This window comes from Harpia harpyja, chromosome 5, assembly GCF_026419915.1.
Source record: "Harpia harpyja isolate bHarHar1 chromosome 5, bHarHar1 primary haplotype, whole genome shotgun sequence".
NCBI classification, from domain to species: domain Eukaryota; kingdom Metazoa; phylum Chordata; class Aves; order Accipitriformes; family Accipitridae; genus Harpia; species Harpia harpyja.
This window is the reverse complement of record NC_068944.1, coordinates 11130470-11146513: the sequence shown is the minus strand read 5'-3', so window position 1 is coordinate 11146513 and position 16044 is coordinate 11130470. Positions and strand designations below refer to the sequence as shown.

Genomic DNA, 16044 nt, shown 5'->3' with positions numbered 1-16044 from the left:
ATGTTTCGCAGCTTATCCAACAAGTCTCAAGTTGATTTGGAGTAGAGGCTACTGTGTTGCTAAATGTGAAGAAAAACAGTGATGTTAAAATGCAGATGTCTTTAATTTTGCAATAATAGTTGACCTTGGCTTCAATTGACTTTATGTAAAAATCAAACTCTTACTTGTTCGTGACAGTCTCGACTGTGAAAACTGTAGAAACCTCAGTGTTAGTGGATTAGAGGGCTCAGGCTTTTTTGTACCATTGTATTTGCTCAAGAGTCGTTTCTTTACTGGCTGAATGGGGACTATCAACTTACAGTAGTCCTCTCCTTTGTATGTAACTACATCTTCTTAAGGTAAGTGGGTACTTCAGCTTTGTTGGTTTTAGCAAGATCATTTTGGGAGCATTGGTACATCTGCCATGAGAATATACACTGACATGTGCTCTGTTGGAACATCCTTTTCCAACATATTTGTGTTACAGCCTTCTGGTTACCTGGTTTGCATTTAACGTTGTTATTTGGACGGCTCATGTGTACTGTAATCACGTTAAAGGGACCTTGTCAATGCTCATGAAGCAGCTTGAACCCATATATGCAGGCAAATGTTTTATAACAGGACTGTGACATGATTTTCCCATAACCAGCTGTCCCACTGTGGTGGCATACACATGAACACTGATCCCTCTCATGTTGTACGCCACTACCTAGAAGGTAAATACAGAAAGCAGCTCTTCAAAAGCTGTCCTTTCCCCTGACTATCTCTCTTCTGCACCTGAGACGTGACGAGCAGAAGCAGATCAGGAGAAGCTGTTGCAGCTGCTCTGCCTACTGGTCTGGAGGCATTTTGCTGGTGATGGTGGTGCAGGGAGGGTGCCTGATCGCCTACCCCTCTTCAGAGCTGGGCGGCTTGTTTGTGGGTGCGATGATGGGCAAGAGGGGCACTCTTACTGATAGGGAAGCTTTCCTTGTGAGCACGCAGGGGTGTGACTGAGGGTGTGATTCTCCCCAGAGGCTCCCAGGAGAGTGAGGTGCACCTACTGTGGGCGGCTGCCCTGAGGAGGTGGGTGGGGAAGGGGAAAGAATCAAGGTTTTATTACTGTGAGAGAGAGATGCTGTCTGGCTGGGGAAACTGCGGTTGTGGTAAAACCCCTCTGACTCGCCCTTCCCCTTTCTCTGTGTGCTGTACTGCAGAAGGCGTACTTGTGATAGGCACAGCTGGGAGGAGAGCAGGAGAGACTGTTTCTCCCCCATGCGTGAGCGCAAGGGGACGAGGCAGGTCTGTCTGACGGCCTGGATATGCCAGCCAGCATAACAGGCCTTCAGTGAAGGGGTGAGCCTTACAGGAGGCAGTGGTTACTATTCCACAGCGGTTTGGGTCTATCTACATCAGTGATAACCAGAGCACTAGGTCTAATCACATCAACCCTGAAACAGTCTGCTAAAATCCAACACTAGCATATAGCAACATTCATGCTCTTAGGTTTTAGCAAGATGTGTTTCAGCTGAGATGCCGAAGCTGAAATTCAATCTCTGAAGCATTTGAATGGCGTTTGGAGCAGGGTGCTGGGTTGCCTTCTCAGGCTGGTTCTCGCTCTCCAAGCAAGGAACGTGTTTTGTGTCAACCTGCTCACCTGGAGATGGATGCTTGCCAAGCAGAACTGGGTTCAGGAGGTCCCAGCTGTGTGAAGAGCTCCGCATGTGCTGTGGGATTTGGATCCAGATGTTTGAATTAAGTTCGTTTCAGTTTTTTGTCTGGAAAAAGACAGAGCCAACAGTAGCTAATTCTGTAGGCAGATAAATAAAAAAGCAATACTCTAGTTTTGCAAAATGAGTCATTCCTTTTGCAAAGCGTAAAATCTGTGAGTGGGATGTGCTACTGGAGATTGGAGTGGTATTTTTATAGATCATTATATTTTGATTGGCAATAACTTCCGAAATATTTGTTTTGTTGTGTTTTCTCCCCAGAGTCACTGGTCTCACTAATCAAACCACGCTTTTCCGTTGTCCTTGCTGGAGAAGAAATGCAGGTGGTGTCAATGAGAAGTCTTTGCATTGTTACTCTATAAATACACTGAGTGTGTCTAAAAGCAAATGTTTGCTTATGGTCTCTTGTATTACTAATAATATCATGTTTATTTTGCATATTTTTGTTATATTTGAGTACATCATATGTTCCTGGTAGGACTTCTTATTCTTACTTCTTTTTAAAATGTCACTAGGATTGCTATTAGATGTTCTTGAGAGATTGATTAAATAAATTTCTTGCAGCTCGATGCTGTACTAACTAGCTTATAGCTGATCAGATTGCAGCAGTCTCTTCACTGTGCTCTACTGGATCTGAGCCCAGTTTTGCTTCCTTCGGTGTATGACAGCAGAGGGAATCAACACTCACTACTAGAGGCTTATTCCCTCTGGTTTCAGGATTTTCCTGGAAAAGAATCTTTAATAACATTCCTGATAAATATTTCTTACAAATTCTGTTGTTCTTTTTACAATAGGTGTTGGCATCATGTCGGGCATTTCTTTTAACATCTCGGATTCCCACCAAGGTAAAGCCACTGTGTTTCTGTAAATACTCTGGGTTTTTAGATACAAATGTAAGTTGCAGGAACTTAGCATATTTTAGTTATACATGTGCATCTGTTTAAAAAAAAAATTGAGGAATGGTGTGTTGCATGGTGTTGAGTTAGAATGGTGCTTCCATTAGTGTCTGTCTTAAATGGATTTGTCAATTTATATATACTGTTTCAGAGGATTTTTAATTTCTAGAAATGCAGGTGGATGAAGAATTATGTTGGAAACACTGACCTGAAGAACTGTGAGATGAGCCTGATAACCTTTGTAGTGGAACAGTTTATGTCCAAACAAGCTGATGGCATTATTCCCTTTGGTGTTTGTAGTGTCAAATAGAAATGTATTTGATTTGGAGACAGAAATTTTGTTGAGTTTTATTAAATTCTGCTGTTTTCTGATGATTTCTGTGGTTCATTTTGAAAAGCATCTTGCCAACCTGCCTTGTTAATGCCGGTGAATTATTTTTTCTAATCCTGTGACAATTCGTAAGGATTGTTGTAGCAGAGAAAGATAATTTCCACATGAACGAAAATGACTGATGTGGAAGAAATCTCTTGTCCAGCTTGGAATCAGTGAATGGGAATTTGGCATATGTTCTGTTTTGTTGTGTTTTACACATACATATGTGTGTCTGTGTGTGTGTGTGTATATGCTTTATAGAACAGGATCAATAAATGGAACAACTGATACCAGGTTTTCAGTTATGGTCAGTCGTAAATATGACTGTGCTTTACCTATAATTTGAAGATGCTGACTGACAGGTAGGATGACTAGTTTGAATTTCTGCTGAAATTTATTTCCCTCAGTTGGTCACCCTGTCCCTGCGGCACAGATATCTTTTGGTTGGTTGTCTGTTGGCTTTTGGGTCACTGCAGTTTGCAGCCTGTTTTAAGACAGGGTTTGGTGACTGGTTGCATGGAAACATAGAGACAATTGATGAACACCTCAGACATCAGTGCAGTGGCAGTATGATGGACAGGTGGTGATGGTGATCTTGTTAGATAATAGCAAAGCCATTGTAGTTCATTAAAAAGCTCTTGAAGGCTAGGGCTTGATGTACTAAGGAATAGCTCTACTTCTAGTTTAGCATTACAGATACTTCTCAAAACTCCTTTTATTAAATGGATTTACTTAATCGAAAAACTTGTTTCTGTTTTCATGGAAATCTAGAATACAACAAAATTGTTACTTTAGTGATAAATGGAAGAAAAGTGATCAGAAAAAATGGTGTCTGCTCATGGTTTTTGTCAATTTTAAACTTTTATATCTGAACAACTATTAGGATGGTTGAAAATGCATTTCTTTTCTAGCAGGATTAGTGAAAGTCACTGAATTTTCTAAAATCTGTAATATTTTCAAAAGCTGCTCAGAAGCTTTCTGAGCTTAAGAACTTCCATATAACTGGCATGCAGTAACTGCTAGCAAGACAGCTGAGAACATGCAGCAAAGACACTTTATTCCTCCAGGGACCTCTCACACAATTGAGGATGCTGAGAGATGGCCAGTTCTGAGTGACTGTTATTACTACATCTGATGCCAAGCTTCACTTTTCCTTAAACAGTGCTGTTGAGATGTATCTACTAAACAACGATCAAAGTTAAAAGGAATAAAGGTTGATTAACTGTAATACCAACTCACACAAATATCTTTAGAGCAAGGACGTTACAATTGCCACCTCATAACTTTATACTTGAGTCCAATTGTTGTCCCCCAAATGGGGTTCATTTACCCGGTGTGCAGGCCAATAAACACACAGAGTCGAGGTATTTTCAAATTAATTTCATTGATGTGCATGAGTGGGTGCCTGTCTCAAGACAGCACACCTTTGTCTCAAAAATTCCCACATCTATATACTTAAGTAATACACATTCATTATTATTTCCCTTAATGACTGGTTCTTTCTTCTTCACCTCTCATGTAAATTAGCATGCAGACTTTGTCTTCTTCCTTCATTGTCATCTTTTGAGTGGGTGGTATCATTTGAGTAGGTGGTCAGTGAGTTGGTGGTCACGATCTCCCCCTGTAGGAATTACCTTTTACCTACTTCTTCAAGTTTTGTTGATCAGACCACAATCCATTACCTTTTCTGACATAAACATAAAGCCCCACTGTCTAATAGAATCATAGAATCGTTTAGGTTGGAAAAGACCTTTAAGATCATCAAGTCCAACCATCAACCCAACACCACCATGCCCGCTAAACCATGTCCTGAAATGCCACGTCTGCATGGTTTTTGAACAGCTCCAGGGATGGTGACTCCACCACTTCCCTGGGCGGCCTGTTCCAATGCCTGACAACCCTTTCAGTGAAGAAATTTTTCCTAATATCCAATCTAAACCTCCCCTGGCACAACTTGAGGCCATTTCCTCTCATCCTATCTCCAGCCACCTGACAGAAGAGACCAGCACCCACCTCACTACAACCTCCTTTCGGGTAGTTGCAGAGAGCGATAAGGTCTCCCCTCAGCCTCCTTTTCTCCAGACTAAACAACCCCAGATCCCTCAGCCGCTCCTCGTAAGACTTGTGCTCCAGGCCCTTCACCAACTTGGTTGCCCTTCTCTGGACACGCTCCAGCACCTCCATGTCTGTCTTGGAGTGAGGGGCCCAAAACTGAACACAGGACTCGACGTGTGGCCTCACCAGTGCCGAGTACAGGGGACAATCACCTCCCTGCTCCTGCTGGCCACACTGTTTCTGATACAGGCCAGGATGCCGTTGGCTGCCTTGGCCACCTGGACACACTGCCGGCTCACATTCAGCCGGCTGTCGACCAGCACCCCCAGGTCCTTTTCTGCCGGGCAGCTTTCCAGCCCCTCTTCCCCAAGCCTGTCGCGCTGCATGGGGTTGCTGTGACCCAAGCGCAGGACCCGACAGCACTGAGCCTTGTTGAACCTCATACAGTTGGCCTTGGCCCACCGACCCAGCCTGTCCAGATCCCTCTGTAGAGCCTTCCTACCCTCGAGCACATCGACCCTGCCTCCCAACTTGGTGTCATCTGCGAACTTACTGAGGGTGCACTCGATCCCTGTGTGCATTAGTTCCTAAACCCTAAATCACGTCTAGTTATTGTTTCCCTATTTTAAATATTAACTGATGGGGGCTGTATACAGGAGTTTAGCAGTTCCCTGGTTATTATAATCATATTATACCTATTAATTGATAACACAATCAGTTCATTTCCACTAGTCTACATGGATTGATAGGAAAGAAGTGCCATACTTAAAACCTACTAATTCTTGCTACAGTCTATATAAAATGTAATTGCAACATTAGTAAATGTTGGATGTGTCATCAAGCCCACAGGTAAGTGTATGAAGTATTTGTGGGAGTGTAATTCAGGTTTGTGAACATATTTCTAGTGTCAGCTTTCATTAAGTTTTGATTGAAAAAAATGGAAACTGTGAAATTAGCTGTCTTGGTAACTGAAGGGTCCCCACATGAGAGGCAGTCATAGCCTTTTAAGAGGATTTTTAAAAAATATAATTTTAGGTAATAAATGAGATTATGCTTTTTAAAACCTTGTAAAAATTATTTCATAGTTTGAGGTAGATGATGTTTAGAATGTGTTCTATATTTTTGATGCAAAGCAAGGACTGTAAATCCATGTTTTTAATTAGAAAAATGAATGAAAGATGTTGCCATACGTCCTGGTATTTGTTAATTCTAGTCAAGAGGATTTTTGCAGATTGAATTCTTGAGTCTCAATCTGTGTAAACTTTTCTCAGGAGTAGAAAAGTGTTTTTGATCGTGTGTACACATACATATGTTTGCACATACCCAGTACATTAGCAAAAGCAGAACCTTCAATCTGGTAGGTAAACAATTTGCTAAATAGGATGGATTTCAATCATAGAAACTTTTCCCTAAAATTTCATTGTGATTTGGGTAAACAAACGTTAGATAGTCTCATATGTTTGTTTAATTTGACTAACACTCGAGAAAGAGCCTTTCACTTCTATATGCGTAGTCTAGCTTACTCCAGTAGCCAACGAGAGCTGCTATGGATTTCCCCCCCCCCCCTTTTTTTTTCTCTTTTTTTCTTTCTGGCCTGAATGAACTGTATGGGGCCATGTCCTGTCATCACAAAAGATTGCCAGCTTTATCTTAGAAATAAGGCACTGAAGAGGACTGACGAGAAGGGAATGTCTTACCCTTGCAAAAATGCAAGGTGTCGGTGTGAGCACTGGGAAGACGCTTGCGCTGTTTCTGCCTCTCCTGCCTTGGTTCCCTGTGTACCCTCGTTTTGTAAGCAGCCGTAACGGCACCCCTGTCTGAAACTGCCTGTTTGCTGTGGATGCTGCCCCTGCAGCAGAATAAGTGAAATAAATCACGTGAAGACCTCTCAAAAACTTGAGAGTTAAGTTTGGTCACAAAGTTGGGTCTTTGGTGGAAGGTGAACTTTGCACAGAAATGGCTGAGGGGTGTGTATATCTTCTGATGCTGTCAAATCATGAGGGCAACGGAAGGGAAAAGGATTGCCAATAATACAGAAATGGAATGATATGGTGTTTGCCAGTTAGCCTGGGAGCACCCTGACTGTGAACCTAGGATAAGATAAAGTACAGGAAACTTTGTGCAATTCAGACAGACTGCTCAGTTACAATGGTTTTAATGATAAATAAAAGGAAATGACCATGCTAATGTCTTGCCCTGTAGTTATGATTCAGTCCAAGAGGTTTGTTTCTTTCTGCTTATCTCAGCTGTCAAGATGTTTGTCTACGTAGTTGTGAATTCAGATCTTAGCACATTCCCTGTAGCCCTAGATTTGTCCTTGGAGAAGAGGACTTTCCTGCCTTCTTCTAAGCTTCCATTTGGATTCAGGATGTTCACCCTTCTGCCCTGCCTACCCTGACTGTTGTCCAGATAACCCACTCAGGCAAAGCTAATGCATTATTTCCTCTCATACTTTTAGACATGCTAAAGCAGTCTTGAGCATTTATATATCCATATCTGTATCTATGTATCTATGGTATTTTTATTTACATACGTATACTAAAAAAATTGTGTGTGCATGTCCCTTCAGCTTCTGTGCAGTAAAATTTTTCACATCTATGATCAGTGTAACTAATGAAGGAGTAATATGTGATGTCGTAAGTATTGTAATTAATGATTATTCAGTCACAAGGGTACACATCAGTAGGGTGTTGTATAAGCGATGCTTTTTACTATAAAATTTTGTCATAAATTTTATTATAAGCTTATGTCCTTATAGTTTCCAATAAAAGCTCCAGTGTGGTATTCCTATAACATCTAATAACCATCTGAATCTGTAACAAGCAAAGGTAACTGCTCTTTTAGTGTAAAATGCAATCAGATAAGATATTAACAAATACTTAGTGTCAGTTACAGAAATTGATGCAAAATAACATTAGCCTGGTTCAAGGTTTTCTTAACCTCATTGAAAAGTATAAGTGCTCTTTAGAATAAGATGATGTTTGCATTAACGTGGCATTTTCTTTTTTAACTACAGCTAGAACTAACTTTCAGCTACTTGGAAATCCAAGGAGTAACTTCCAGTAAACCGGGTCAGGTGAGTGTATTCTAGATAAAAGATACTTGTTTACTCATTGCTAAATCTGTTCCAGTCAAGGAGGTAATGCTCCGACATGCAGGTGTCCCCATCCGGTGAGTACGCTGTATGTTTGCACTCCTACATTCATGATGCTTTAAAGTCTTAACAATAATGATAAGAATTTAGAGAGTCAATTTTAGGAGTGTGTTGTGCAGGTGGGATGATGATAAATATACCACCACCCCCCCCCCCCAATATGGTACAAGTTGTTATTTGTCTCTTAAGTGAATGTTTTTCTCAGAGATGATAAAACAATGGTGGCTGGTATATAATCATCACCATGCAAGCTTGAATGGCTTCTGTGGTGTATACCTTTATGGTGAAGCCAAAAGCTACGGCTTATGTTGCAGGCAGAAATGGTTTGCTTCCAACTATTTTTGATACCATTACTATATAGAACACAAAATATATTTGACAGCAAGTTATGTGTCCAAAAAAGTGAATGTCAAAGAGAAGGTGCTGAAAAGAAGAATGCCTTTAATATGTTTTTCATTCATAAGATGAACATGTTGACAAGATTTGACAGTTCAATTGTATCAAAGTCTTCAATGTGTTTTATGTGTGTTTGGCTTTTAAAGAGCTTTTTAAAAATAGGAGCATCTGACACTTTATTTGAACTCTGAAAAGCTCTCATTGTGTTTAATATGTCATCTTTTTAACCTGGCTTTTGACGCTTTCCTTGAAGGAGGAGAAAAAAAAAAAGTCCAGATGTTTATCTCTTTAATGGGAAGACATTTAGTAAATACTGTGTATGTTTTTGTGGCTTTATTTATTTAAGGTACTAAAATGCCATCGTAGCTAATGCTAATTATTCCTGGGGGCATAGACAATCACTGCCGTAGCAGGGTTTACAAGGGATATTCAGCAGCCTCACTTAGCATAGTGTTTTCCTGAAATATTTTTTAAGGTTTTGCATGTTTACATTCATTTGTGTTTTGAATGTGTGAGGCTTAAAGCTGAAGGCAGGCAGAATCCTAGATTATTGCTTGCAGGGCAAATTGTACTGTTGCAGTTTTCCTACAAACGGCATGTTATATCTGTGATACCTGAAGGATGTAGTCTTCTACTAGGCATCTCACAGAAAGCCATGAAGAGCTTCCCACTGTAAGATAAGTGAACAAATGGACAGAGTAATGTAGGGAAATGTTGTGCTAATATTGGTGACTATGAAAAACAGTAGTAACTTGCCCACTCATTCATCTTCAAGGAGTGAGAGCAACAGGTTCAGAAAGGAGTTGAGCTGGTGGGAAAAGGTGTGAAGATTTTTGGTGTGCTTTTGGGATAATACCACCTCTTCAAGGGTTATCCTGGTGATGACTGGGAACCAAAAGAGCTCTGGTAACCAGTTTCAATAAAAAACCCCAATCTTCTGTAGCATACTGCACAGTGTCCCCTCTCGTACTGTCTATCTACACTTCTTATTTATTCTTAATGTTAGCTTCTTACTGTGTCTGCACGGCTCCTCATCTAAAAGAGTTTATGACTTGGGCTGTGCTGAATATTCACATTGGAGAATACAGAAACATTACATTGCTTCCTGTGATGCAGCTGAAAGCAGCAGCAGACCTGATGTCTCAGTCATACAGTAATCTGATTTGGTTATGAACACTCAATATATAACAGAGATGGGTTGCAGAAGGCTTTATGTTTCCCCCTCACTGAAGCACGTATCCCCTAGACAGCAGGACGGTAATGTTAGCTGAGTTACTGCTTCATCTGAGCCAAGACAATATATTACCGTAACATTTTCTTAAACGGCATAGATCAAAGCATTAGAGCTTTTCCAGGGGATCACAGCCATTAAAAACTTTTACTTTTTGCTGTAGGAAGCAGGCCCTGCTCGTTCAATAGTTTCCTGTCAGGCTGCGCTTGTTTCTCCTGGTGTTCTGGGATGTGTTTCAAAAGAGGACAATGCTGTGAAAAGTTCTTGGGTTTCAGAGTGTCAGCTGAGGTCAAGATTCTTTGAAACTTTTATTCCCGTGGGAAGCAGGGCACTGTTAGGAAAAGCAAAGTTTGAGTACAGGGGTCTTGTACATTCAAGAACAACTTTCAGAATCTTTACCTGGAGTGTTGTCATGTCATGTCATGTCTTAAAGAATAACAGATTCCTACCAGCATACAAAGCATTCAGCTGGCATTCAAAATGCTCTCCTTTTTAAATGGACATGAATTATATGATACCCAGTTCCTGCTGTCATGCCCTCTTATTTGCAGTTGATTATGGAAACTGAGAAATGCAGCATCTCCATGAAGATGGCATCCTCGGAGGATGTGAACGAGGTGCTGGCGCACATTGGGACCTGCCTCAGGAAGATATTCCCTGGCCTCTCACCAGTGTAAGTGTTTTTTAGGGCACCTCTAGCGGCAACAGATTGTGTGGAAAGGGTGACAAGCCACCACTTTTTGTCCATGGGTCTCCCCACGCTGACCTCAGAAGTGCACCGAGGGTATGAGAAAACCTTGAGGCAAGCAGTAAGCTTTTATGCAGGTATATGACAGAGCCAGGAGGCAGTGCAGAGCATTGGCAGGCTCTCCATGCTCTGTAGGGTCAAAACAACCTTTGTTTTGAAGGGGTGATGCAGGTATTTGGAGTCTTAAGTTTTCATTTTAACTTATTGCCTCTCCAACCTCAGGTATAGCTTAAGTTCTGGCTTTTTGTTGTAATTTACTCCTTTCTCCCAAACCAGCTGTGATACTCAGTGGGGTTTTTTTTCTAGAAGTAAAATCTGAGTTGGGAGAGAAGGGAAAAGTTCTGTTTGCTTTCAGTGTTTGTGAAACGATGCACATGATTGGGAGCCTTGCTCTTCAAAACTGAGCCCTGGGCAGTCTTGTCATATACTTTCCATGGTGTAACTGGCTCCTTGGATCATACATCTCCTTCTCTACCTTTTTTTGCTCTGCTGCTTTTTTTTTTTTTGTTCTTGCCTTTGGTTGTTTTTTTTTCTTGTATCTGTGCCTCTGAATTTTATCATCTTGCAGCAATTCTCAGTAGTTTTTCTTCATTTAATTTTATTTCTTCTCTCTGTCCTTGCCTCATCTTCATCACTCTCTACCAGATCATGCAGCTCTACTATAACTTTCTTCAGCTCCTGGTTTTCAGCAATATTAGAGAAAGTGGACTGTGCAAAAGAATTTTCTGGGATACATTGATCTTTCTAAGTGAGCTTTTGTAACAGACATTAGATGTAAACGGTCAGGCTAAATTTACATGTTTTATTTTGGGTGCTTGTCTTTATTATTCACCTTTCCTGTAGGTGGAGTAGGAAATCAAGTTCATAAACTCTGGCTGGCAGTTTGCTTTTTTACTTCCAGTTTCTCTCTGTGGCAGTATTATTAACTGCCTTAATGGAGGTCAAGCTCTTCCTTCAAAAAGCACACATACAAGTGAATATTTGTGAACAGGTTTGCCATAAAACCTCAGTAACGATGTGAGAAATGTAGGCAAAAAGAGTAAAGAGGGCTGCAGGCTGTGCGTGTTTGAGTGTCTGTGAAGGCCTTGAGACCTATACATGTTTTCTCTAGGCTTTCTTGAGAACATTGCTGGAGCATTTGGTGTAGCAGTATGCAGAACTTGGTTCCTGGAAAAGAAATAAAATTTCTTACTCTCCTTTCAGATGGCATTACTTTCCAAAATGAAGGCGCTGGAGTTATGCCGATCATATAAGACCAGAACAAGCAAAAAGGGGGAAAGAGGTTTCTCCCATTAATATCTCTTATTAATTCTTCCTCTCTGTTTTATGGAATTCTGCAGTTTATGAGGCAGTCCTGTCATTCAGAAAAACAGATAGTTTCATTTCTGAAAAGGTAGGAAGGGATTGTGTTTTTGTTTAGGGGAGGAGGAACACAACCAGATTGCAAAGAATGAAGCTGGGTACCCAGAGTGCAGCCTAGAGGCCACAGGCAGCTATTCAGCATGCTCTGTGGCTCTTTGCACTATAGTGCTTTTACTGCATAAAAGCACTGTATAAACAGCAGCGCTTTCAGCGTAACCAGTAATGCCATGTCTCCCCTATTTTGGTCATTCTTGTATTAGTTGAGGGCCACAAGTCCGCTTAGCTTGAGTCATCCTGTCACAGAAGAGGACTCAGTTGCTCCAGTAGTCACAGGGTTAATCATTAGAAAGAAAGAAGAGACAAATAAATGTTACTCCTGCTGGGAGGCATCATGATGCATATAACTTTTAGGCAGAGAAGTGGGTTGTATTAAAGATGGTAATTCTTCCTATACACTCATTTAAAATTGTACTTGAAATAAAGAAGATTTATGAATTTAAAAGTACTTTCAAAGTCATGAATGATTTTTCTTTTTTCCTTCCCCTTTTGCATCTAGGAGGATTCTGAAAAAAGTAACTATGGAGCCTTCAGAAAGACTGGCTAATCTCCAGGCCCTGTGGGACAGTCAGACAGTGGCAGAACTTGGACCTTGTGGTGAGAATGAATTTAAAGGCTCAAATATAAAAAGGCTGGAATTGCAGTGTTAGGAAGTTTAATTCTATTTCTGGCAGAAGCTTGTAAAGGTGTAATTAGTTCTAAGGTGTAATTAGTTCTAAGGTGTAATTAGTACGGAGCAGACTTCTGATTGGTAGGTGAAGGAACTATTTTAAGCTTTCTTGCAACCTGCCGGGCAAAGATAGGATAGTCTGAGTTTCTTTCAGCAGCACAATGGACAGCCTTCTGAGAGAAAAAGAGAGTGAGTTTTGAAAGACTGGATCTTTAAGTATTAAAGTATCCTTTTAGATGCTTGTTTGTTTGTTTGCTTTTTTTACTATTATGTTAAATACTCTCTTGGGTTGTTTTTAGGAGGCTTTTCGCAGATGTATGCCTGTGTTTGCGATTGGCTTGGATTTCCCTATAGAGAAGAAGTACAGTGGGTAAGTACATGTCGTTTTCTGGAGCTCTTTTCAGCTAACTGTACAAACGATGAAAGAGCAGGTAAATCATAGTACTTGGAAAAAAACAACAGTTCTGTAAAGATGTATTTGGTTATGTATTTTTAACAGGATGTCGATACGATTTATCTGACACAAGATACCAGAGAGTTGAATTTGCAAGACTTCAGCCACCTTGACCACAGGTAAACAATATGCAGTAATCATGCTAATATTTTGCAAACTTTCCTTGTTCCCCCTTGCAATAGGGTTCACCTGCCTGTGCTAAAGTGGGATGGTCCCGTAGCTGTTACTTGAATGTGTAGAGCTCTGAAATGACCATCTCTATAGCATTTTTAGTTTTCAGCACAAAGCTGCTGTTTTTGCATGAAAGCCCCATGGAGAGCACATTTCATTGAGGAGTCTGAGAAGATAAATATATTTTGCTATTGGAAGCACTCCAAAAAGTTAACAGATAGAAGCTTTTCCTGTGATGGTGGATATAAGAGCTCAAATTCAGCAGAGAAAACATGCAACTACATCTGGTGGGCAAAGTAAAAAAAAGGAAATTATGCAGTCTGTATTTATGCAGAATCTTTTTTCTCATGGTGTACACAGTAAAGGAAATTATTTTTGTCAGCAAGTCAGTAGAAGGTTTAAATTGTTCAACTGAATTCCAGCCAGTAGTTTCTCCACTTACAATAGATGCTATCAAAACTGTGTACTTCCAGAAAGGAACTAATTGAGGGTAATTTTACTGTGAGATGCTGAAACTTAGCTAAGTGTTGTATTTGGTTTACTGAATTTAGCTGGCTGAGAAAATTGGATTCTAAGAAAGTTGAATCTGAAGATACTTAAGTAGGAGGAAATGAGAGGAAGTCTTAACTAAAATCCATCATTATACAAGGAAAATGACAACTTTAAGAAACTGTAAATAAGATAGAAAAAGCATTTGTTTCTTTGGGAAAGCCCAGTGGAAGAATTAAGAATCTGTCGGGGTACAATGTTAAAATATTGTAACAGGAAGGCTGAACTTGGAGGTAGGTAAATAAGAGTATTTTGCCACAGCATTCTTTGCAGCTTTAAGCTATCTGGTATGTAAACTTGCAAAAAAACCCACTGATATACTTACTTAGCTTCTGTGACGGGTTTTCACAGTCTGCACTGAATCCCATGGCAAAGTTACTAAGCTGTACCTGTGTTGGCTAATTCAGAAATAACTTGAACAAGACTACAGGGCTGCAACTAGTGCATGACGGATGTAGCCAAAGACTGTTTGGTTGGTTAAACCTTGTTGAGAGAAGATAAGGAAAGGAATACTATTCAGCACAAGCAAATGTGGGACAAGAACGTAAGAATGCTTTAAACTTATTGCAAGTTGGAAGTGCTGTGAAGACCATGGGGTATTCCTGAGAAAGTGACTTACAGATACCCAGCTTCAATAGAAATTAAATGTTTGAACAATTTATTGGGAGTGAAAAATATTGGTTATTAGGAAAGAGCAGATAGAAGAAGTGTTTTAAGTATTTAGAGTATCTCAGCTGATTCAAATGAGTTAGCTTTTGGAAAATGGAGTAGTGGGTTTGTTGCTTCACAGAAGCTTTTCATTGAAGCATACCATACAAAATTGACGTCACTGAGGAAATGTGTTGTTAATAAAAGTCTTTATTAAATGTCTCATGATGCTGTAAGTCCAAAGCTTCAAAAAAATTTGGAGCCATTTACATGCCGTGCAATCCCTCTTGTGATGAGAGTTTCTACGTGTTGACTGAACTGAGAAAAAGGTTTTGGATTGAAATTTCAAGAAAACTAAATTTTTTAGGAAGACAAAACCTTACTTTATTCATTAAAAATATAAATTAGGATCTGAGATCCCAGTCAATTCAAGAACGTATGTGAGTGTTTTGTGATATACTTAGCACAGTGAGAATGCTATAAATTAACAATATGCCATCATGCTTTGGAGTTTGAGAGACTGTTGTACATCTTGCCCACCTAATTTTTGGGATTGCTGAAACTTCATGTTGTGCAGTAGCTCTCTGAAGTGAGGTAGGATGGGTACACCAGTTCTCCAGATACAGGGGCTATGCATTGCAAAAATAAACAATTTGTGTTTTTCCTAGTAAAGCATTTCTGTTAGAGGTCAACATGAGATGGCATGAATTATAGATGAATTTAAGTTCCCAGAGTGCCTGACACTTAGAGTGCATAGCATGGCTTGCCGCATGGGAACATGACTTCTGAGGTTTTATCTGAAGTTACACTGTGCTGCGAACCATATAATTGTTTAACAACAACAGCAAAAAAAAGACTCAAAGTGAACAGGGCTTATTTAACTCAGTAGCATAATTTTCATCTGTGTAGCATATATTTTAGCGTATTTGGACATTAAAAAAATTGTCAGAAAAGTGTGATTGGTTAGATTTTTTTCTTCTTTGCACTGTTTAGATTTCTTGCCATCTTAAATACACTGGGGTACAGAGATGTTGAAAAAACGTGAAGGTGTTAGTGAAGCTTGAATGTTGTTAAAGCTTGGAGAGATTTTCTGCATTCCAGGAGAATAGAATCTGTTTTCATTTTAAGATGGGACAGGTTTACATTTTGTAAATCTTACTTTATTCTGGATGGTAGTTTAGTGAACAAACTAATAAATTTAAGCAACTCAATATAACTCAGTGAGGGAAAGTTATGAGAAGGCCCAGCTTTTGGAAATGGTTGTTAGCATTCTTTCATAGAGTATTGCAAAAGAATTCAGATCATAGTTAGTACGACATCGAGAATTTAATAGAATAAAGGGAATAAAGCAGTATATAATTTTGAAAACTCAGTAACAAGTGCAATGAGGTTAGGCGAGCTCAAAGCAAGAGGAGTAGAGGTAAATTTCTAAAGGACCCTCATTGGTCAGAAGCACCTTCAACAATTTGAACAAAATGAAAAAAGGATTGAACTACATAGTTTCTCCTTAAAATCAGGTGGTAGAATCTGATAAAGCGAAGTTTCTAGACAGCAAGGCTACTGCAGAACACGCAGAGGTTCCACTGTCGTCA

At 39.9% G+C, this 16044-nt stretch overlaps 1 protein-coding gene across 7 annotated transcripts in view; it reads left to right on the top strand.

Annotated features, from left to right (window-relative positions):
* Positions 1–16044, top strand: part of CARMIL1 (capping protein regulator and myosin 1 linker 1) — a 196565-nt gene that overhangs the window by 76722 nt on the left and 103799 nt on the right. For 6 of the 7 annotated variants that reach the window (XM_052788667.1, XM_052788665.1, XM_052788668.1 and 3 more), the window contains 6 exons: positions 2483–2533; positions 8029–8088; positions 10345–10466; positions 12460–12557; positions 12930–13000; positions 13130–13203. In XM_052788667.1, the coding sequence (XP_052644627.1) occupies positions 2483–2533; positions 8029–8088; positions 10345–10466; positions 12460–12557; positions 12930–13000; positions 13130–13203 (476 nt within the window). Of the gene's footprint in view, positions 1–2482; positions 2534–8028; positions 8089–10344; positions 10471–12459; positions 12558–12929; positions 13001–13129; positions 13204–16044 lie in introns of those variants that run through there. The other variant, XM_052788670.1, reaches the window with a different exon arrangement.